General features: G+C 42.0%; 1 protein-coding gene across 4 annotated transcripts; it reads right to left on the bottom strand.

The window, feature by feature from the left end:
• Positions 1-581: 581 nt before the first annotated feature.
• Positions 582-24,175, bottom strand: LOC146572230 (3',5'-cyclic-AMP phosphodiesterase 4C-like). 4 transcript variants are annotated; one of them, XM_085276243.1, is made up of 17 exons: positions 23,976-24,175; positions 22,263-23,006; positions 21,158-21,292; positions 17,094-17,221; positions 16,819-17,001; positions 16,678-16,717; positions 16,367-16,437; positions 14,936-15,098; positions 14,468-14,561; positions 14,212-14,369; positions 12,123-12,221; positions 11,867-12,031; positions 8,423-8,522; positions 8,185-8,339; positions 6,116-6,238; positions 5,856-6,038; positions 582-2,691 (listed from the first exon to the last, which is right to left on the bottom strand). In XM_085276243.1, the coding sequence occupies exons 2-17, from the start codon at positions 22,302-22,304 to the stop codon at positions 1,816-1,818; spliced, it is 2,715 nt and encodes a 904-aa protein (XP_085132369.1). In that variant the 5' UTR covers positions 22,305-23,006; positions 23,976-24,175; the 3' UTR covers positions 582-1,815. The 4 variants fall into 4 exon arrangements, with proteins under 4 accessions (XP_085132369.1, XP_085132367.1, XP_085132368.1 ...); XM_085276241.1 differs by having other exon boundaries at positions 22,263-23,010; XM_085276242.1 differs by lacking the exon at positions 23,976-24,175 and adding an exon at positions 23,452-23,930 and having other exon boundaries at positions 22,263-23,010.
• Between the last annotated feature and the right edge of the window lie 377 nt (positions 24,176-24,552).

A 24,552-nucleotide genomic window follows, 5' to 3' on the forward strand; every position in this document is an offset into this window, starting at 1 on the left:
TGAAAAGGCAAATTTAAATAACCAGGTAATGATAAATAACGTACTGCAGAGTAGTTATGTGATAAAAGATGTTAATTATTTACACCTGTTCATTTGGATACGCTAACTTATAATTATTAGAGCCTGTCATCTTCATTGTGAGGCTTCAAAGTTTGGCAGTTGTGTTTCTTAGTAAAGGTTGCTGAGCCCAGGTCTGGTCCATCTTCATGCTACTCTGTGCTGCAGAGAGAGTGAGATCTGTGCAAGTAACAGAGTGGGAGATCCACTGCTGGATAAACTGAGAACACTGTTTCCAAACATCTTTCATCTGTAAAAATGGCTTCATAGTGTAGTCATTTAGCCTGACAAGCAAAAGGTGTCCAGTTTGATCCCAGGAGGAGACACAATTCCCTGCAGAGTCGCATTAGGAAGAGCGTTAAAAAACATTTGGCAAGACACACGCCAATACCAATACATGTCTGTCAGGCAATAATATTGGTAATTGATATATATATTTAAAAAAAAAAAAAAGAATTTTATCCTTTTTCCTTAAATGGCTTCTTGTTTCAGCTCTTGTGCAATTAGAAACTCCAGCCCATCAGCTGCATTGATCGTATTTATTATATGACATCAGCAGATTAAAATACATGTTTACTATGTACAGATATGTAACAGGGGTGTTAGATAAAGTGCCAAATACATTTTCTTTTTTTTTACAAAACCAAACAATCAAAAAAATCAAACAAAATAAAACAATGGGATTTGTGGAAGACCATCACACCTGGTGGCCGGGTCCCACAGTTTCATTGCTTCGTGACGAGTAGCCCCCTCATTCGGAGGCTGAATTGCTCAGTGCTGGTTGTGGGACGGTTTGGCACGATTCAGGTGAACCTGTCATGATAGGATGAATACTGGGTGTTCTTTAATTATTATTATTATTACTATTATTTTTAAAACATTAACCAACATCGACATGTACAACAGATCAGGCTTCTGAGCTATAACGGTCCACATATTACTCAGAGACAGTGTCAGAAATCCAGCATTGTTGCATTAAGGTTAGTATGTGACGAGGTTAAACTGTTCCTGGACCACATCCCTGGAGGTGTACTCGGCATTCCTGTTCACAAGTGGAACGTTTTTTTCTAGTAAATGTGAGATGACAGACTACACTTTCCAGACTTTTTTTTTTTTTTGCATTATTTTTTTCTGTTTTCTGACAAACGGAGGAAGCTGACATTCTTTTAGCATTTGATGCTCACTGTGTGTGTGAGATGTTATCTTCCTCATCAACGGGACTGAGACAGTGACCGAGAGACAGCGGAGGGTAGTCTATAAGAACAGAACAGGCACGCACTTGTTTGCATGTGCGTATTTCAGGCTTTGTTAGATTTCCAGGAGCTACAAAAAGGTCGACAGAACAAATCCCTTCCCTTTTATTATTATTATTGTTATTATTATCATCATTATCATCCCCCCAGTTCATCCTCCATGGCAGTGATGGATTTACAGACACCAGGTGAAGAAGACTCCAGTCTGTCACTACCGGCTCCTCAAGTTGCGTTTGGGAAGATCCAGAGAGGTTTTGTTTTCGGTGTACGGTTGGTCTTTCAGTGTTTCTCTGAGTGTTTTAAGGATGTCCGGAGCAGACAACAAACTGCTCCTCAGCTACGATGCTCACAGGACAAAGTGGTCAGAGCGCGTTATTTGGAAGGAAGGGCGTCATCAGCTATTTATCATCCTCTACACCCACTCGCTGCCGTTGTGGCCTCTTTCTGGCCCTCTTCATCTCAGTCTTTCCTCACTGACCCTGTGAATTCACCTTTTTACACCTGGCTAGCTCTCCTCTTCCTCTTGTACTTCTTCCTCTGCCTCCTCCTCTCCCTGCTCTGCTGCTGCCTCTTCCTCTTCCACATTTTCCTTTATTTCCTCCTCATCCTCCACTTCTTCCTCCTCTTTCCCCTCATCCTCTTCAACATCCCCCTCCTCCTGTTCCAAAGCCTCCTCTTTTTCCACTTCTGCTTCCTCATTTTCAATGTCCTCTTCTCTCTCATCTTCTACTTCTTCTCCATCTATTTCCTCTTCTACATATGCAGTTTCTCCACCTTCTTCGCAGTCTCCCTTCTCCTCTCCCCCTTCCTCGCCTTCTTCTTCTTCAGCTTCCTCCTCCCCTTTTGTTTCCTCCTCTTGTGCTACATCATTGGCTTCTTCTTCTTCCTCTGTCTGTGCTCCTTCTTCTTCAAATTGCCCTTCTTCCTGCACCTCCTCTGCCTCTTTCTCTTCCTGCTCCTCCTCTTCCTCCTCCTCCTCCTCTTCCTCCTGGACTCCATTCTGTTCACTGTTGTGATTTTCCTGCTCATCTTTGTCATCTTCTGCATGATTCTGCTCCTCTCCGTTTGCCTCCACCTGGCCGTCCTGCATTAAGTCCTCGTCGTTGTTATCACAGATGGCTTTCCGGCCACTCCTCCCGCTGCTGTTTCTCATGTGTATGTGGTTGTGGTTGTTTTGCTCTAGGTCCTCAATAGTGATCTCAAACTGGAAGCGGTCATGCTGGAGGTGTCTATCTGGAGGAGGCGAGGGAGACTGGGGCATGGTGTTCAGGTACCACTCCCTGTTCTCTTCCAGCGTGTCCAGCAGCTCCTGAGCATCTGGATGAACCAGGTCGGCCCACGTTTCCCACAGCGGGTGGACGATGTAGTCGATGAAGCCCACCTGGGAAAGAAAAAGAAGATGAAAATACTTCAAATACTAGACGAAGCCACTTTAATGTGTGGTGCTAAAGGAACATGTCAACACTTTGGAGAATATGTTGATTCACTTATGGTTGACTTAGCTGAGCATAAAAACTGAGTTGACCTGATTCTGTCCTTACATCACAAACTCCATGTGCCATAACCATTAACGACTAAATCACACATTATCTATTCAATGCCTCAGCTTGCACAAACTTACAACCGCAGTCATCTCAAGGTATATTGTAAGACATGCTTATAAGCACGTCTCCTGTATGTTTGACTTGTACAAAAACCCAAGTGATACTTGTGCTTTTATTTCAACTCTGTAAACTGTCAATTGCTGTTAAATTGTAACTGCAGCTGCTTTATTAGGCCACAAGGTGGTGCCAACTTTCTTGCTGCTGTGTTGCACTTAGGTTGATAGTTATACAAAGAAAAAGTCAGACTGCTCTGACACCGGTGTGAGTCTCCACTGCCATATCTGACAAATATCTGAGACAAGTCAGAGCAAACCCAGGACAACACTTGAATGCCAAAAACTGCAGTCCCCTTAACGGCCACTTGAGGCTGATTGAAATCCATTTAATTCCCATGGTAACATCACTAACTTCACAGCACAAGGTTTATAGCCAAGAAAATGGTTTTGGTCTGTACATCTATTTGTAAAATCTGCAGTGGTAAACTTTTATTAAGCAGAAACCTCCATGGCTGAAAAAGAGTGCTGGTCCAAAGACTCCATATTACTCAACTATGGTGCCTTTAATTCAGCTCATTTTAATGAAGGAGTGATGAGCTCATGCAGTGCCGAGGCATCTGTCGTCTGTCTGTTTACAAGTCACAAGAATCGCTCCTCTGTGAGAGTATTGGTAAGATTTTAGTGAAGTTGCACTCAATCATCAGCAGATGGGTCTTCACCCAAACTGTGCTCAAGGTCAGGGTCACATTAGTGATTTTAAGGGGCACTTTTCCCCACATTTTCAGAGAAAAACCTCCATTCACATTTCTCACAGATTCACAATTCTTGCTCCTGATGTATTGAACAATATTGAGACCAAAGCAACTTAACAAAGTAGTTCACATCAGATTCTCAGCTTTGAGAAAGAAAGAACTTCATGAAACACCAAATGATGCGACAGCTTAAAATATGGTTTTAGGGTCGGGGTTTTCTGATCTACATTATAGTAAATAATAAAGTGCGTGAAATGACACACTGATGCATTATTGCATATTTCCATGTTTTCATGGTCATTGATACTGATGATTGTCCATGTAATACATAATTCTTTCAAATAACTCCTGGCAAAGAAAGCAAATAACATATGTCCCTTAAGTAGTATTTTACCTTTGCTAGAGCTAAATCCAACTGGCTGTACATTAACAAACACAAAACCATTTTACAAAGTGCAGAATCTGTGACCACAAACTTGATGCAGAATGATGTTACTGTTTCTCATCGTGAAAATCAGAAGAGGCATATCTCTGTAGCTGCTTCCAGCTGGACATTGACACAGGAATACATTTCTCACACACGTATCCAAAACAGATTTACTGACTGAGAGTTTAGCATAAGTTATTCCAGTATTAATTGTGCTGACAAATTTTGGGGGACAAATAAAAGTGCTGCACAATCAACAGTTTGTCATTCTGTCACAACGCAATATAAAACGCAATTTTTAGTTTTAATTCTAGTTGCGTCGTGGCCCGAGGTTTGTTGGTCTCTCCACGTCACTCAGCAGCCAGCAGTTGGACTGCTTTAAAATTTCATGTCTCCAGAGGATGAACCTTACTGACTTTTGTGTCTCTGAGTTTTTTCTTTCCTTCCTGTTGCTCTGAGAGAAAGCAGATGCACCGACTAAAATGTGGTTTTAAAAGAAATAATCTGTTCCCCCACAGTATATGAATTGGAACGATCTTAGCTGGGCTTCTGTCCTAATAGCCACCATCCAAACAAACATGTTTAAATAGCCCAATCCACAACTGTGTGTAAATCACAGCCACACACACACACACACACACACACACACACACACACACACACACACACACACACACACACACACACACACACACACACACACACTTTCTCTTGATCTAGTCTTGTGCAAATGGTTTGTACATTTGATGGACATTTGTCACATATTTTGATTTTTTTTTACTGGTTTGAAACTGACACTTCATAACCCAGTATACTTACACCTGAAGCTTTATTGTCAAATAACTGCAACCAATCTGCGATTTTGGACTTGTGATCTTGTCTTCCCACTGTCGCCAAAGTGCTTGCTCATAGTGGGCCATATGATTGTTTTTTTCTCTGTATCTATTATTGTAGGGTCTACCTTATAATTTAAAGCGGCTTGAGGCGACTGTTGTTGTGATTTGGCGCTGTATAAATAAAATTGAATTGAACTGAATCTAATCGAATCTTGTAGGATCAAGTGAATCAAGCCCAAATCAGTGGTAACCATCTGGCAACCGCTGGTTGCTAGGGAAAAATTTGTATTGTGTGCAATTCTTTGGTTGCTACCAAATTGCTCTCTTCCATAGCACACTTCCTCCCCTCACCCACAATTGGTCATATCAGAGGCTGCCGCTCCCTGAGCCTGGTTCTGTTGGAGGTTTCTTCCCGTTAAAAGGGAGTTTTTCCTTCCCAGTGTCTCTAAGTACTTGCTCATAGAGGGGTTGTCTAATTGTTTGGTGTTTCTTTCTAACACTGGCTCTTTATCTTACAATATAAAGCTCCTTGACGCAACAGTTGTTCTGAATTGGCACTATATAAATAAAACTGAATTGCATTTGTGCATATATTTACCACTGCTTGTCGTTTTGTGTTCATTTTATCATTATCAGATCGGATACTTTCCCCACACACTACCAACTCCCACATTTGCGGTGTTTGTGAATGACCTGCCACAGACAGAAAAATGCTCATTAACACTTTCTCAGAGTCTCAGCATAAACTGAAGATTTAACAGAGTCTATTTCAGGGTTGTTATTTCACACTGCTCTGTGTTTCTGTTGTTTTATCCACCCTTGCTATCATAGACACTTTAAAGTTGCTTGTTTGTGGCTCATTATCCTTTCTGTGTGCACATTTAACATCTTCACTATATTAATGACGCTGTGAGTCAGAGAAAGCTTTACCTGACTTTTCTCCACAGACGCAGTGTGTTTGTCACACATGGCGCTGATCTCCATCCCTCTCTCGCGTTCTTTGTCGCCCTGCCGAAAGAACTCCTCCATGATCCGCTCTGTCCACTGTCTGTATAAAGGTAAGTGCTTGGTGGGGTTGCTCAGGTCTGCACAGTGCACCATGTTCCTCAGTACCTACGATCATACAAGAATATTTAATGTTATGTATGTCATTCTCTCTCTGCGGGGTCAAACGTTACTGATCAAGTTACCTGTATTCGTTCTGTATAGTGGTCCAGAAGTAGCACGCCAGAACTTGTCACCTTCTTGGTCTCCACCATTGTCTTTAAATCAGCCAGCAGTGTCATGTGTTTGGACATGTCTGTGGCCAACACCTGCAGAAAACGACAGAAAGAAATGCAAACTACTTTCTGCCCGAAGCTTTTATTTTGCATCCTTGAACCTGTAATATGCTCTACGCCCTGTTAGGAATCAACCCCCTTCTACTCCTGTGTGATTATAAATTACTCTGAAAATATATAATGCAAGAATCAGGGATGAAGTCAGTCCACTTTTTCTCTAAAGGGAACCTATTATGCTTTTTCTTTATTTATCACAATGTTGTGTGCTCAAATCTTTAAATAATGACCTCATTATTTAAAGATTTGAGCTTACAGTTGTGGTCAGACGTTTGCACACATTCATCATGGACATGAATGTTCTCTTTGAACTGACAGTGGACCCCGTGGTAATCGGAGCACTAGGTGCTGTGACTCCCAAGCTAGGCGAGTGGCTCCAGCAGATCCTGGGAACAACATCGGAGATCTCTGTCCAGAAGAGCGCAGTCCTGGGAACAGCTAAGATACTGCGCAGGACCCTCAAGCTCCCAGGCCTCTGGTAGAGGACCCGAGCTTGAAGGATAAACCGCCCGCAGGGGCGTGCTGGGTGTATATATGTATATATATGTAATATGATTGACTATAGCTGATAGGCAATGCAAACATTAAAAATAATTTGTTTAACAGGTCTCATTCAGTATTCAGAACAATGGGTCCAAGAAATGCAGTACAAAGCACAGAGTACAAAGTTGCAAACGTTTTTGGAGGCATTCTACACTGCAAATTCCACAATCATCAGTTCAAACACTAATATGATTTTCAGGAACCAATCAGGCCTGGCATGAACTGGAAACCGCTGGAACACCTGGATCACTGTCCACAGTGACTCGAGTTCTACCATCAACATTTCACCATGGGCCGAGAGGAAGAAGACCAGGAAAGAAGCCCCCACTCCTTGGTGCAGGAAGAATTGACACCTTCAGACTCAACGGAAGTGTGGCGCAGTCTACATGGACAAGCCATTCTCCATGTAGACAGCTTTACATTTTATGATCAGATGAGACAAAGATTGAAGTATTTGGCCACAGTGACAAGAGGTATGTTTCAAGGAGTAAAGGTGAGGTTTTGTACCAACTGTCAAGCATGGTGGTGGTAGCATCATGTTCTGGAACTGTTGTGCTGCCAGTGCAGCTGGTGCATTACACAAAGTGGATGCAATAAAGAAAGGAAACACCTCCACAAAGATAATGATCCCAAACACACATCAATACTGGTTTCAAAATGGAGCAAGCAGGCTTCCCAAAGTTCCAACCTCAAGGCTACGGAAAATTTCTGGACTACGCCGAGTCAGTGCCAGGAAACCAACTAATTTAAATGAACTCTACCAATTCCACCAAGAATAGTAGTCAAATATTTAGCCACAATTATGCCTGAAACTTGTTGATGGCTAACAAAAAGGTCTGGTTGAAGTGTAACACATTTACCCAAATATTAGTGGGTATACTTTTGACCCTGTGTTGATTACCCCCCACCCCAACATGAATTCAAATGCTGTCAACCATTCCACCCTGGAAAAAGAACATTCAGAAATTACAATGACATTTATCCCCATGAGAGCGGATATGATTCTGACACACAACTGTATGTACAAGTAGTCCCTGTAAATCAAAAGCTGTATTTAAAGCACCTCCTCTGTATCTTTAAGGCATCATATGTGAGCACAGCAACCCCACCCAGTGCAAACCTTGTGTTTGCAAAGCTCAGCCAGTCAGAATAAGGGTAGCTTAAATGAGAAGAACCAAAACAGATACATTCAGTTTCCTGTTCAAGGTGTTTAAATATACACTTAAGAGAATCTTAAGAGAATACAAATCTTTAAAACTAAATAAAATATGACTAAAACTAAAAATGATAAATTAGATTCATACATCATTTGCATGATAATAGAAAAAAATGAAATTCTGTTAGGTTACTGCTACATTATTTTAAAACTAGTTCCCTACCATATCGATGACGAGCTTGCGAAGGCTCTGGCGCTGCCGCTTGGTAAGGTTCTGGAAAATGTCACAGTTTTCTTGGTGCAAAAGCTTGAAGCCCACGGCGAGGTGGTGGTTCTCCAATACTGACTCGTCGTTATACATTAGGGCCAGCTCTGAGTCTGAGCGCAGAGGAGGGGGTGTGAACACAGCGTGTGCAAATATCAAAGCATGTGTGTGAGTGTGTGAGCGTATGTGAACTCACTGGTGTTGATGAGGAACTGATTGGAAACTCCGGGATGGTCTACATCGTGGATGGCTGCAGCAAATAGAGCGGCGAGGATTTCCAGGTCAGTGAAGACAGCCTGAAATGACAAGAAGGGCAGGAGACAAAAGTCAATACCTCTGACAGTTTCAAAACTAGTTTCTGTGCTAATAAAATGCAAAAAGGTGCGTCTAATAGCAAAGAACATACTGCAGTTGAAGAATATGGATAAACGTTTTTACTGTCTTTGCAGACGTGACCATACCGCAGCTAAATGTGAGACGGTATGGGACAAAATTATATCTAACTTAAACAACAAACTAGAGATGGCACGATACCACTTTTTTATGTCCGATACCGATACCGATATCATAAATTTGGATATCTGCCGATACCGATATGAATCCGATATAGTGTTTTTTAATCAACAAAACTGTTTTTTTAAATATCTTGCTGCATTTTGCAAGTCTGCAAGTTCATACTCAAGTTTAAAACAACAACTGCACTAAAGCTATTCTGTTATACCTGTATACAAAAAAAATATTTCATAGTTCAGCAATACTGATCAATCTAATAAACTTAGACCTACACCATCCTCCCTATTCTGGTATTTTAAAGAGTACTTAGCAGAAATATTAAGCAACCTAACTAATAGGGTTCCAACTCCCAGCAACAACAAAAATAAATAAATAAAAAATAGGGAACCACCCCTCACGCGCCACCTCATGATGCTTAATCGACGTAATCAACCTTAATTTGATGCAGTGTGAAAAAAAATGCACAGAAATCAATTATTTTTCAAGAAATATTAAATAGATTCAACATCTTTCTTCAACAAAATTGCAGACTGCACAGATGGTACCTTCCCAAAGGAAAACTTACTAGGGTATATATATTAGACTTAATAGTCACTATATACAGTAATTGACTTCTATTCATTTTACATCAAATTAAAACTTTGTGTGTCAGATAATTATTTATTAAAAGCTAGACATTTTAAATGAGAATAAGAAAGAAAAGTATGTCTTTGTGCCCCCTTTTCCCAGTTAATGCCCTATCAGCCCCCCTGGCTAAACTTTGCTAGATCCGCCCCTGCACAGTTACCAGCGTCAGCTACGTAGAAAAAGATCCTGGTGTAGAAAGTAATATTAAATAAATTCTAACAACAGCTTATCAAGCTTAAACGTGCTGCTGTTGTTCAGCCGCTGGTTTCCTCTTTCTGGTGCAAAGTGGGCCAAAAACAAAGACGGACTCGCGACAGAAAAGCCGATCAGCTGATCATTTAAGCAGTTTCACGATTGAAGTAGCAGCCGGAGAGCGAGAGGCAGTCGCTCGTTAAGCTTAACGCAGGAATGCTTTACAAACATTCAGAGATGGACTTACACACTTGCTTTACTTCTCTCGGGGATAACTTTGTCGGAGATGAAATGCCAGGTTGCTAGCGAAGCTCCAAATGCTATCCAGACCACAGGTCCCGCATGCCACAGCCGCTCTATCACGTGATGCATACTGCTCCGACGTGCTAACGTTCTGAGGTGAGTTATGGCATGTTGCAAGTTTTGTGAGGTGCTTTCGTGATATTTAATGGATCGGATTACATTTTTTATTTTTCTCCGATATCCGATCCAGTCATTTAGGTCAGTATCGGACCGATACCGATACGTAATATCGGATCGGTCCATCTCTACAACAAACACACACAAACTCTGTTCTAAGAGTTTGTGTGTTCTTATTGCCTTTTGCAGCAGTTTTCTTGGAGTCATATTTCCCCTTTTTGCCTTTAAAAACTGTATAAAATGTTTTAACGCCTTTTCTTGGGATTCATTCTGTAGACTTCACGTCACATCATATTCTTCCCTCTCTGTAAAACTTAATAAAAACTAGAAAAAAATATTGGGTCTTCCAGTGGTTTCACCCAGTTTCCTGTTTCCAGTCATTTTTATAACCGCATTTCCATATTCCGCCAAAAACTGTGCAACTTGTAACTTTGTAGTTCCCTAATTTTATGTATTGTGTAAGCAGCAAAAGCTCGTGGCGGGTTAACCTGCACTTGACCCACTAGAACAGCCTTTCCTGTTTTCTTTGCAAGCCAGACAGAAAAGCGGCTGTCCTGCTGTCCTGAAAACTAGAGCTACTCAAAATATGGAACACTGTCTCAGTGTGTGGGAGACAAATGCATTCCCAGATAAAGTCAGATGTTGTTCTTTTATTTCCAGTAGAAAAAACAGCAACCACAGTGACACTGAACCCAGCTCCCATTGTTTGTGTGTTTGAATCTGTGATCAATATCAGCTCATAGATTTACTTATACTTCATACTCAAGTCATAATGCTGTGAAAATCTTTTAAACTTAAGATTTCTTTGTTGTTACATCACGGCATAAGCCATGGTGTAATAAGGGTCACATGGTCAGTCTGCTTTGGATCCAATGTGACCACATAAAAGGGCTCCAGCTTTTTATGCAACACATTAACAAACATGTGACAAAAGTAAAAACACTCTCTCCAGCTTTTTATCTTTTTTAAATTGTTATTATTTTTCAGGGATGTTTCTCAGGTGCAGCTTCTCCATAGAACCATGTGTGTTAGATCAGGTACACGTTTCTTTTCTGTTGATAATCTAACACCTGGACCCACAGTTGAATCCCCTCACCCACAGCAAGTTGTGACAGATGTCTGTGTTTCCCTGAGGCTGGGTCTGCAGGAGGTTTCTTCCTGTTAAAAGGGAGTTTTTCCTTCCCACTGTCACCAAGTACTTGCTCAAAACAGGATCCTCTGATTGCTGGAGTTTTATTGTAGAGTCTTTACCTCACAGAATAAAGCACCTTGAGGCAACTCTTGTTGTGAATTGGCGGTATATAAATACAACTGACTTTATTAAATTAAACAGTTGTTACTCTACTAACCCGTAAAGACTGGTACTTGTATAGCACCTTTCTACTCAGCCCTCAAAGTCCGCCATACAGCACTTTCATCTATGCCCAAGGGATTTTCTAACATAGACATACACACTCAGAGCTGGATGGATGCATCGGGGGCAACTCACTGTTCAGTATCTTGCCCAAGGATCCTTCAGTATGTGGACTGAGGAATCAGAGCAGCCACAGGTGCAATTTAGAAATGTTGAACAGGTCAGTTTGAGGCCTTGGGCCAAAAGTCTGAGGAAACTTGAAGCTCAAACATATTTTTTTTGTCTAGAGACATGAATAATATGAATTTTAATATATAATGTATTACAACATGACACACTTATTTAAATAGGTCTATTTGTTTGAGAAAAAGTTAATTCATGTTCAACTATGAAAGTACCCAGATGTTTCAGTTAGAAGATGTTTGTCTTTCTTTGCTTTGATTTTTTATTCTCTCCACCTTTTCTTCACGCCTCTCTCCTTATGTGTGAACGGACATCAAAAGTGTGTGTGTGTTTGTGTGCGTGTTGACCTACATCAAGAGCAGGTGTGGAGAGAAGAACATGTGTGGACTGGGTGACATCTGCAGCATGGAGGCTGTTGTGGTACGCTACGTTTCCATGGTAATGGTCCTCCAGGGTCATCACGTAAGTGACAAAGGTGTCGACTGGGATACGAAATGTCTTCAACAGCTCTCGCTCCTGAGGAGGAGCGAGACAAAAGAAAAGGGAGTACACCGTGTACATGAGCACAGACACGAACAGTCCACATTTATACGATTATTTTCTTTACCTGGAAGATGGCGTACATGATGCAGCTGAGAGGTCTGTTGTTGGAAAACTCTGCTACTCTGAATATGTTAAAACTCCACTTGTCCAGATCCTCCAGCTCCTGTTTCAACACACAAAGTAAAGCGAGCCATAGCTTGAAAATCACACTGTTTCAAAAATGTTTCATCAAAACTTTCAGATGGTCGTATTAAAGTCCTCCTTACAGTGCAGTGCGCTGTATACTCTACTTTCAAGGGGCCAGACTTTCTTGTAACTTTTAACAGTGGTGTAGAGCAACAATTCTCCAGTTTTCTGAAGATCTTTCAAAGACTTTCTTTGCACATTCTCTCATTTTCAGTCCAATTCTTGCACTTGACCATTTTTAGAAGATGTTTAGTAAGTCATTTAAAACTGACCTACGAATCACTCAAACATAAAAAAGAACCTAACTCAAGGTATGAACAAGTGTTGTGTCTACACATTACAGACAACAAAGAACCCGTTCCAAATAGTATCTTTAGTCACTTTGCTACTAACAGCATATTGCCAAAACACATAACTTGTTCTTAAATGAATTTAAAAAATTCAAAAGAGAACACACAACTGTCATTAATATGTACAGAGGAGGTCAGCAGAGAGGAACAACAGAGAGCCTTCAGCCTGTGGTGTCGGGGCTCGCAAAAATGATGGAATATTGAACCCAGAAACGTTTATTCTGACTGGCAGTGGCTTCATTTTTCAGCATGAAAATGATCTTAAGCCCACTGCTAATGCAGTAAAAGCATACATGGATAGAAGAACACACAGTAGAACCCTATCAGTCATGGATCGGCCTCCAAAGAACTCAGACCTACACATTACTGAAGCAGTGTGGGATCATTTTGACCGAGAACAGAACAAAAGGCAACGAAAATCCAAAGAACTCTTCCTGAAGACTATTTAAAGAAAAGAGTTTCCCAGCAAAACAGATAAATAAATGGCCTGTATTTGTAAAGCGCTTTACATATCCAGTCATCCATTCACACACAGGTGATGGCAAGCTACATTGTAGCCACAGCCACCCTGGGGCGCACTGACAGAGGTGAGGCTGCCGGACACTGGCGCCACCGGGCCCTCTGACCACCACCAGTAGGCAACTGGTGAAGTGTCTTGCCCAAGGACACAACGACCGAGACTGTCCAAGCCGGGGCTCAAACCGGCAACCTTCCGATTACAAGGCGAACTGCCAACTCTTGAGCCATGATCGCCCCGGCTAGATAAATACATGGATGGTAGTTTAAGACTTTAGCACCAGACTTTAGCCCAAAGGTCAAACACATGACTCTAAATCAAGTCTAAGGTCACTCTGTATTAACCTACATAATGTTTCCTGACAAGACTTCATTGAGCAAACAGCTGAAAGTTCAAATCATCCTCCATCCCAAACATGAGCAGACTTCCAGTGCTTCCATCTTTGAGCTCTGGCACCATTTCAACACTAATCACACAGCAGACACTGCTTTGATGTCTCTCAGCATAACCTTGACAGTTGAGCCTTAGTGGTAGGTGGTCCACAGATGTATAGAGAATATCTGTCACCTGGTCCAGTTCTTAATTACAATGGCGTAGGAACAAAGCTTTATGTTTGTATCTAGCATACTTTAATGTGATTTATGTGCTGCATGACCAAGCAGTCAGAGACAGTCTCCACCCCACTGTGGACCTTCCAAAAAAATGTGGTGCTAAAGACTGGATGGAATTAAACAAGCAGGCGTCAGGCACTAGAAAGCAGACTAAAGGATTAATAAAAGACTCCAGCTGGTATGTGAACAGACATAAACCTAATAAATATATGAGCACTTTTTTCTTACAACAAGTCAGTACTTGCAGTTATTTTCTGAAAAGCCAGGCCAAACTTTCTCGATTGCATAAAGTATACAGTAACGTGGGATATAATCATGTTTGCTTATGTTTCTATCAGATACAGGGTACGTGCGTACATCTGTTTCTTGCTGCTAGAAGGGAAAAACAATGCCAAAGCCATGAAAAATAATATCATTTTTCAGAGATCCGAGCTCAAGTCTGAGCAAAGTTTGATGGCGAGTGTGAATAACGCAGATAGAAAACAGCACCTTGGCAAGCTCATCCTCGTGGTCCGTGTTGACGCCGAAGCGAGGCATGGAAGCGCTGGAGAGGCTGGAGCTGTGAGACAGTTTCCTCACTCCGCTGATGTGACTCATGGATTTATCTTTCAGAGTGGGAGACGGGATTTCCACCTCATTCTGCTTGTCTGAAGACACACACACACACACAGTGGATTTATAGTTTTTAATTTGGATAAGGTCATAAATGCGATGTGGACAGAAATCACATTCTGGTCCCGCTCACCCATGAAGGTGCTGGAGATGTACTCAGACACCTGGTTCCCGGAGCGACTCATCTCTGACAGGTGAGAGAGCTCTCTGTTCAGCATCCTCTTAAACTGTGGCAGAATGAGAACAAAACACAAAGATGGTGTGAGTCAACCTGAGGCTTCCCTCAGGAAACTTAGCGTTATTATTCAAAACAGAAGGCCTGTTTGGATTCTGGGCTTTGAGTGAGTCCAGAGGTTTAAGGAAACAGTAAAACGACTGAAAAAAAAATGTTGGAGATAGATTTTTACATTTTCTGTTTAGTGTCCTATAATTATTACTTACAGCACAGAGGCACCAATTCATGTATTAACTGCTAGCAAAAATCAAAATGTAATGATTTGAGCTAAATATTGAAAACATACATAAAGGTTCATCTGCATGGTTATGAGCTGATCTACAGCTGGTGACATGTTAATACGTTTATACGGTGTTAGTTACAAACCTTGTTGGAAGCCATCTCGCTGACAGAGCGGTGTGTCTGGATGGTCTCCAGCTGGTCTAAGCACCAGTCCAGCTCCTCCAGTGTGTCCAGAGCGAGCTGCTGGTACTGCTGGTCTGATAGTGTCGCCCTAGGACTGACGCACACTCCACCCAAAGGAGACCTCCTAAAAAAAACAGAGTAGTAAAATAATTAGGCTTTTAATAACCCAGTACAATCCACAAGTATCTGTAATCACAAATGTGTGCATGGGTGTTAAACTGCATGCTTTTTAAGCATGGATACTACCTAAACTGTAAATAAAAACAGAATGCTACAATTTGGACGTTATTTTGAGCATACATTTAGTTGGAAACAGCACAAAGTCAACATCTGAAATGTTGAAACTGAGATTTTTTTTAACTTGCTAAAATTTGAATATGGTGCAAGCAACATGTTTTGTTTTGTTTTAAAAAAAACTGTAGGTGTGTTACATTACATGTTTTTAGCAATGCTCTGTAAGGAAACAGACTTCCAGTACTTGTGGTTACTGTAGTTCAGTTGTTTGATGCTGACAGAAACAGTGGTTGGAGACTACAGCAAGACCAAAATCATCAAAACACAATAAACCTGAAGCTTTCTCGCCTCGCTGTTTTAAAGAAAGGAGCAGGTCTGCGACCACGAGCAGTCAGTTACCATCTTCAAAACAACGTTTGGGCATCAAAGTGGCAATAAAATGACAATAAGATGGAGTCAGTCTGCAACTGAATAGGATCAAGTTGGGGTCTGTTTGTAGTGCATCTATTAAATGTGAAATTTGTTTAAAATAAATCTTTTGCTGTCTACGTACACAAAAATTCACATTGAAGTTTACATTCATTACTTACATTTAGAGTCCTGACAGAACCTCGTATCTACAGGGCAGCGATTTAACTGCAAAATGACAGGCGCTCTGCAAACTTGCATTTTTACAGGTTTTTACTGATTTTTCCAAGGTGCAAGGAGCTTGCTGTCCTACTTTGTTTGTTTGTTTGTTCGTTAATTTATTTCGATCATGTAAACAATATACATAAGTTCATTTGGCAAAGAATAGAAGATAAAAAATGCTATACAAAATAAAGCTAAACGTGTGACTGAGCTGTAACTGTCTGAGGAGTTTTTCATACTTTTGCTTTCAAATGTATGTTATAAGGCACTGCTGGTCAAATCAGGCACCTCGGCTACTTTCCTATAGCAATGTTGAGCTACTGTATGGTTGGAATACATGCAGAATGTGGTTTGATAAAATAAGTAAAACCTTCTTGCACCGAACTACTTTTGCATTCTGTCTTTATTTACATTTTCCCTAACATCCCTTTTTTTATTGGTAACAGGTCTTATAAACTCCTGTAACGTACAAATGGTCCTTTAACTTATGCAACATAAACTCTGTGGACAACAGGTGGTGATACTGACTTGACGGTCGGTGTGGAGACGTTGGCAAGGATGGTGAAGTTGCTCCGTACCGATCGCAGACTAGCCAATACCTACAATGATCGCACAGCATCACAGGAAAACAGCATAAATACAAAACAAGCTTACACAGATGTACACATATTACTGAGAGGTGAACGCTTAATAACGTGATCAATCATTTCTGCTGTTTCAATAAAAACTTCGCCTCCAAATCCTATAATTATATTGAGTGTCTGGGCACACTGGAAACAGTATGAACCAGTTTTTATGACCACTCATGAAGATAAATGAATCTATAAAGTCAAACTCACTTGGGCAAAAGGTGTGACAATAAAATCTTCTGCAGTATGCCTAAGACAGGAAGAGTTGGAAAATAGAGAGAAAGCTGAGTGCAACATTTCATACAGCCATGGATAAAGTCATCACTAATCTCATCTCTCTCTAACTCTCACCCTTCGCTGGCGAGGGAGGAGTTCCGTGAGACCGTCTTGGGGGACATGTCGTAGTCCGAGTCGGAGCGGTACAGGAAGGACTCTCTTCTCTGGCCCTGGGGGAAGGTCGTGTGGAGCGTGAGGCTCGGACTCTGGGAGCCCAAAGGGGTGTGACCTGGGGACACGCCATTTTCTGCTTCGTAACTGGAACATGATAGCAGTGATTAGAGAACGACAGGAAAGCTTTCTGCAAAATGAAATCGGTGATTTGACGAGGGCTTAAAATGTGTGTGAACCTGTCAGAGTCTGCTTGTGTGATGGAGATGCGAGGCGGGATACGAAGGGGAAGAGTTGTGGGACGTGACGCGTTGCCCAGGACTTCTGGTGACCGGGTGCGATCTCGAGGTCGCAGCCAGCAAGGTACCTGGTGAGGTAAAACGTAGGTTCAGTCCGGCACAATGGGTGTGACTCAATCAATTACATCAGTCAACGATCTGTGATTCTAGGCACAATTATGGGCAAAGCTACTGTTTGGGAGCAGTGGCGTGTCTAGAAATTTTTGTTGGGGGGGCCAGGTAGGGGCACAGATTTGGAGAAGGGTGGCAGATGTAATTGGCAGATAATGTTTAAAAAAAAAATTCTACCAACCGTTAACCATAATTCAATAATCCTATACACCTAATAACCGAATGCGCTTTTAACTCTTATTAGAATGAGATTTTAACCACTACGGTGCAAAGTTTTTAGATACTGCGTTGATAAAGTACAAGAGATACAATCAGTGCTTTGTCAGTGTTTACTCAGCATTCAAGGACAGAAATATTTGCATAGTATTTTTACTGACATGTAGTGCACATATGTTTTGGGCAAAAACATTTTTGAATATTAAAATACGAACATTTGTAACAAACAATTGACAAATTAGCCAGTTCCAATGTAAAACTTTATCTGCCTGTTAAAAAAAGAAGATAATCTTCTCACAAACTGGTGTTTGATTTTGAAACAGGAAAAAAGTGGGGAAACAACTGAAAAGACTAACATTTGAATGAAACCTGAAAGCAAGTAAATACTTTCTCTGCTGCCTTATGGTAAACTTTGGTAATATTGATAAAGAACAACACTGGCTGATGATGAAATACAGTCAGCTGGCATGGTGACACTGCCAGTATAACCTGCAGGGCTGGACTGGGACAGAAAATCGGGCATTTTGACTACAGACCGACCCACCAGGTATTAAAGCCATAAAGACTTTGAATGAAAACAAATGCTGTTGTGACAGTGATGTACAGTCTTGTTGGTATATGTATGATTTCTATACATTTTACGTCAGATAAAAACTTTGGTTGTAAGATTTAGATAATTATTTTTTAAAAGCTAGATATTTTAAATGAGAATAAGAAAGAAAAGTATTTCTTTGTGCCCCCCTTTCCCTGTTAATGCCCTACCTGGCCCCCTGGCAACACTTTCCTAGATCCACCCCTGCACAGTTACCAGCTGTCAGCTACGTAGAAAAAGGATCCTGGTGCTATTTATCTCTCAGAAACAGTTCATAACTTCCCTTCAACTCATTCATGTCACCTAAAAGGTAAACCTGTTTCTCCATCACCTGTTCAGCTCTGATGATTCAGTAAGGACATCTCCTGGTTTCATCTTCACGTTTCCCTCTCATCACACATCCAAACCGACATCATGACCAGCAGCTTTACAGCTGTGGCTCCAGCAAACATCAGCTGATATTAGAAATTAATATTAAATAAATTCTAACAACAGCTGATCAAGCTTAAACGTGCTGCTGCTGTTTAGCACGACATCTGCTGGTTTCCTCTTTCTGGCCCAAAGTGGGCGATAAATAAACAAGAGAGAAAAGCTGATCAGCTGATCATTGATCAGTTTCATGATTGAATTAGCAACAGGAGAGGCAGGGGGAGAGAATGAGAGAAGAAGAGGCAGCTGTGCAGCGTAACGACAGAATAACTCCAGCTTTGTGTCTTTTTTCCATTCTAGCTAAAGTTCGGGACAAACTGCGTCTCTTCTCAGCTCAATACGAAACGTGTAATATTTTCTCTGAATGAGGGACCATTCCATTTTTTTTAAGGAGCCGTTGGCAACTCTACTAACTTTATGAATAAAATAAAGTTCACTATCAGTAACATCATAGCACCCACCCAGCTGTATATAAACTCTGTCAAGCTGGCTAGAACGCGGTACGAGTTATTGCAACTGAGGGTAAAAAGTCAGCACAACGAAAATAAACTCCACCTAAACTTGGTTTATATCTGACCCAGATAGACTGCAGGTCATAACTTCTTACCTGAAGTTCAGTTCACCTGACACTCGGACCGGTGGCCGCCTCGGGGCTCTCCTCCTGCCTCCCCTTCCCTCATCCACCTGCTGGCCTCTGTGGAAGCCCCGCCATAGCCACCACCAAACAACTGAGTTATTTTTACACATCGACCTGCATCTGGCCAATCCACCACCTCTCATTGTTCATGCCGTTACAAAAAAAAAAAGAAAAAAAAATAAGTCACCGGGCCAGTCCAGCTATGTTAACCTGCAACCAAATCTGCAGCTCCATACAGCAATGTTACGACTTAGATTATATCTTATAACTCATAACTCTTATGTTAGCTCCCCTCAGTAGCATACTGTCTGAAATATTTGATGGCAGCAATAATTCTTTAAGTGTTATTTTTTCTTTGGTATTCTAATTTCACCGAAGTTTACTAAATTCAACAAACTTAATATTACTTACCGGGACATTTATTCTGTCATTTTCTTTCACCGAAAAATTGTTTCCTGCAGTGACGTCTTTCGTGCTTGGCTCTCCTACCTTTGCTAACGTGATGCACATAGCGCAGAAGCCGATGCTGCATTCACTTACACTTGGATATCTGAGCTTCACCGTGAAAACATAATCGGACATTTGATATTTGATTGAATTTTATTGTTTTGCCTTTGGGGTGGCACCTGGGGTGGCCAGTCTGGTTGGGGGGGTGGCCTGTGCCCCCCCAGGCCACCCCGCTGGACACGCCACTGTTTGGGAGATATAACTTGCCTAACCAAGGTTTTAACAATAGGTGGGTGGAGCTTATGTGCTTAAAGCTAGTACACCTAGCTGATGAGATGACCAGTCAGTGTCACTGACATCATACAGAGGCAAGGGTAGATTTAGAGCAGCGGGAAGGCTGTGCTTTTTATTCTCACACATATCTCACAATCAGGTGCACACGAGGGTGTGATTAAAATTTTAGGATTAGGGTGAAATGAATGAATGATTTTTTAGCTGTAAATACTTTTGGTGATTTTCAGTGTGAGAGGTCAAAATTTGCCCATCTAGTCCACATTTTCAAAATCTATTTGTCAGCAGGTAAAAATATTTTGGCATGAAGTGCTATCAAAAAAAATTTTGTTTTGAGTTTTTCCTATTGTTTCCTTGGCAGCAGGAGAAAGCTGTAAATACACTAACATTTTAACTTCTCGCTAAGTGATAAACCTATAAATAATTTCCTATAGAAAACACGGAGCAGACAAAGCGTAGCATATGTATTTGTTTTGCATGATATTTATTGCTGAACTGAACCCTTTGACCATGTTTGTGCACTTGGTGCCTTTAGAAACATTTTAATGCAATTATGTGTCAAATTATACAAACTGCTGTGTGGTTAATAATCTGCACAGCAGCCCATTTTATCACAGTCCAGCAATCTTTTATTTTATTTGTATGTTACTTAGCACTAATTAGCAGGTGTCTCTCATCAGCATTGTGAATTGGTGTAGGAACTTTTTGGGGCAGTTTTCATTGATCAGCGGGACATGAGAACTGCTCGTACAGGAACACCAGTCACATCTGATTAAAAGAGACGTAAACGGTTTGGTGTATTTGCTCCAAACTAGAGTTTTAGAAAGCTTTTCCTCCCTGGAAATTATAGTTTGACCACCATCTTTGCTGTTATAGAATTCTCGCACAGATTCAGCTAAGCTTGCAATCATTACCTCTGTCCTCTGATACAATTTGGCTTCATAAAACCAGGATCGCTATAGCCTTCTAGGGTTCAAAACAGGTGCCCACAATCAGTGGATGAACTCACGGTAGCTGCTTTCATCTATTAACTACAGTCTATATGTCTAAAAAGGGTAATTTCCTGCATTATTCAACTTCAGATAAGTTTGAAGTATTGCTTGAAGTAACAGAAGAAAAAGGGACAGATCTTGGTGGCTCACCAAGGTGGTCCTTATAATTCAGTGACCTGTTGTGCTAAAGTGTTTGTTGCTATCAACAGTGACTTCAGGTGTTACCAAATCAACGGGACTGGAACCATTCAGATTGCCACTTTAACATGCTCATTCCATCTTCCCATACCTGGAGACTTGGCGAGAGTCTTCTGCTCCTCCCTCTGCGTAACTCAGCCCCCAGCGTGGACCCGGACGTATACGATCGGCTGTAGCGAGATGACTCCGCCTTCTCCCCAGCACCTGTTATATCTGTGTCATTTCCCTGAGAGACAGAAGGGAGGCAGGTAAGGGAAATGGGGATATGGAACAAGAAGGTGCATCTTCAGAGGATTAAAAGAGAACATATTGTGTCTTTCACAAAAACACTGCGTTGCGTGTGTAATGATTAAAAAAACCCAACACATTCAGTAGCAAAAATGGAAGAACGCAGTTGCTGTTTTGGCTCATGTCCCAGGCTGTGTTGTTTTGCCATATTCAAACAATGACGAGCAAAGAAACTTGTACAGAAACACAGACTATAAATTATTGATGTAAGTGTGTGTGACTGTGCATGTGTGTCTGGGATAGGGCCTCTACAGACTGAGCTCTTAGAGGCTGATCTGCACTGCAGTACCGTAGCAACAAAACACTGGGGGAATGGTAGCAGTTGCTAGGCAACAGTGCCGTGTTGCTTCCATGCTGTGTTTGATGTCATCCAGACCCAGATGTGGGGAGATGCTCGCATCCACACACGCACGCATGCACGCACGCATGCACGCACGGACACACACACACACACATGGACGCATAACAAAATGTATAATCAATAAAAGAGCTCCCGATTAATGCATGCTGTTATGTCCTTTGGCCAGGACTTCACCTTTAAACGGAAATCACTCATTTACATAGAGCACTCACTTAGCTGCGGCTCATTTACATAGAGGACTGGGACTGAGTGGCTCCTGCTGGGTGAGTGTAGGCTGGAGGATGCAAACTGTCCACTCGGACTTCTGAGTGTGTGCGGGAACAAAGAGAGCTTGGATGTGTGAAAGTCATGGGGCGTTTATGTGACGGTAGGCATTCAAGTTGCACACACACACACACACACACACACACACACACACACACACACACACACACACACACACACAGAGTTCAGTGAGACAGTCTGCTACTAGGCCTGGGATCTACGGTCTCTGTGACTGTGACAAGGTTAGCAGGTTTTCCCTGATTGTTCAGATCTTCCTCCTCACCTCTTCTCCAGTCACCGACAGCACGCTGCGGCTCTTCTTCATTCTGATTGGCTCGTTCTGGGCCCCAGGGCGGAGCGTTCCGGAACCCAGGCAGCAGAGCAGGTGGAGAGCCAGGACCGGAGAGGTCAGAGGTCACTGCAAGGTCAAACCGGGGTCAGACCGGGTCACAACCGGCCCCCATTGGAGCGGATTCGGCCAGCCAACCGCCTCACTCGCGCTCCCTCTGCACCTCAGTCTTCAGGTGGTTGAAGTAAAGCGTGGTGGAGAACAGTAAAGGAGCATTTACGCAGCCCTCAAAGGCTGCAGGTTCAGACCGAGGCCGCTGACCTTTGTTTGGATCTGTCTGTTTTCCAAAGTCAAAGGCAGAAGAAAGAAAAAAAGTCACTCCATGTTGTCTTGCTTTGGCCAGATGAGCCAATGAACATCTCAGTCAGGGTTCATGATGCCGTTGCCAAAGGAAACCCCTTTCTCTAAAACGTCTATCCAGCTCTGAGAGTTGTCTGCATGATGTTCCCCAGTTGTTAACCTGATTCCACATGAAGGCAATTTCCCAACAATTAAGAATCCAAACTCCAAAGAGATTACAGAGAAATTTGGTCCTCTCCTTTCTCAGGTCAATCATCCACAATATGACTGGTCATGGTCTGGATCCAAATCCTGCTTAGGAAGACGTGTCAAGCATGACCTCGTCTGAGAAGTCCAAACATCCTGGTTTGATCTGCCAGAGTCAATCCTGGAAAAAATCTTCCTGTGAGAAAACAGAAATTAAGTGTTAGTATGTACAGACTTTAAAAAACAAGAACAAAACAGAAATACTCTTTCCTGTCTTATTTCAGTGAATTCATTTGATGTATCATAAAATTGGAAAAACTTGTCCTCATGTATACAGTACTACAGAAGATGTGAGTGGTTTTCCATGATACAAATTTCATATATGAAAAAAAAAGCCTCCAAACAAAACTCTCAAGACATGGCTGGTTGACTGGTAAATAACTCAGAGCGAGGACAACGTGTTTTGATTGGCCTTGCTGGAGCCGTACCTACAGTGTGGCTAATTCTGAGCAGATACTGCAACACCAAAAAGCTCTCTGATGTTATATAATTACTCTGAGCAGTCCAAACTGACCTAATTCTATTGGATGGGACAGATTCAGCATATCAGAGTGTTTCTGATGGAGCTGGTACACACATAGAGAGCTGCTGGAGAAGACTTTCATCAAGGGTCACCATGAACACACCCTCTCAGCGATGGGTCTTCCACACAGCAGCGTCCACACAGATTCACACGGGTAAAAAAACAAAACAAAATGAAAGAAAAACATACCCAAAACAAAAGAGGAGAAATCATCAAATGCATAGTGACACAGTGACATATATATGCACAGACAATCAAGGCATTTGAGCCTTTACACACACACGCAATAGCTGCAAACCAATACCACCTCCACTACAGATAAAGCAGCTTATAAAACCAAGCAGCTATGCATCAATATGCAGCTCAACCACCAGCCTGCTGTTCTCTCACAAAACACCCAAATACATATATAAAGCGAGCGCGCACATGCTGAAAACATTCACATATGAGGAATGCCCCTGCTGTCATGACTGTTTGCACACACTGCATGAGGTATGTGTCACACACACATACACACACATGTCCACATACACTGGCACACACAGACTGGAGGATGTAGGAAAAAAAATCACACTCACCTTGATCGCCTGAAGATCAACAGCAAGATGGGTTGCGCCTCCTCTTGCTTTCACTTGTCGCCTTCTCCTTCTCTCCCCTGCTCCCTCTGTTTTTCTGTAGACATAGCGGTGTATCGCCACGGCTAGAGGGGGAAAGAAAAAAACACACACACACTTGCTGTTTTCATGAATATCCGTAGCTTTACCAGCTCCCCTCCCTCCCTTTCTCTCCTCTCCCTCTCCCCTGCCTCAGTGGTCTCCCCCAGCCACCCCCCCTCCCACCACCGCCACAGCCTCCACGGAGAAGCCCATCTTCCCTCCTCTCCCTCCTCCTGCACAGACGCACAGTATGTCCATTAATCCCATACAACACTCTCCGCTCCTCTCCTCCTCCTCTCTCCATCGGTACTCCTGTCTATTTCTATTTTTTCCATCTTATTAGCAGCCACACACTGATCCTCTGTTTCAATAGTCAGTTTCATCGCTCTCCATCACACACACCCACGACACAGGGCACATTTTTATTGGAACAAACCACTCATATTAAAAAAAACAACAACCCACAGATCACAATAAGCATTCATTTCTCCTTTTTTCC

This window comes from Mchenga conophoros, linkage group LG6 (assembly GCF_057382185.1).
Source record: "Mchenga conophoros isolate Kocher_MC1m ecotype Shallow Benthic linkage group LG6, M_conophoros_male_GT1.1, whole genome shotgun sequence".
NCBI classification, from domain to species: Eukaryota; Metazoa; Chordata; class Actinopteri; order Cichliformes; family Cichlidae; genus Mchenga; species Mchenga conophoros.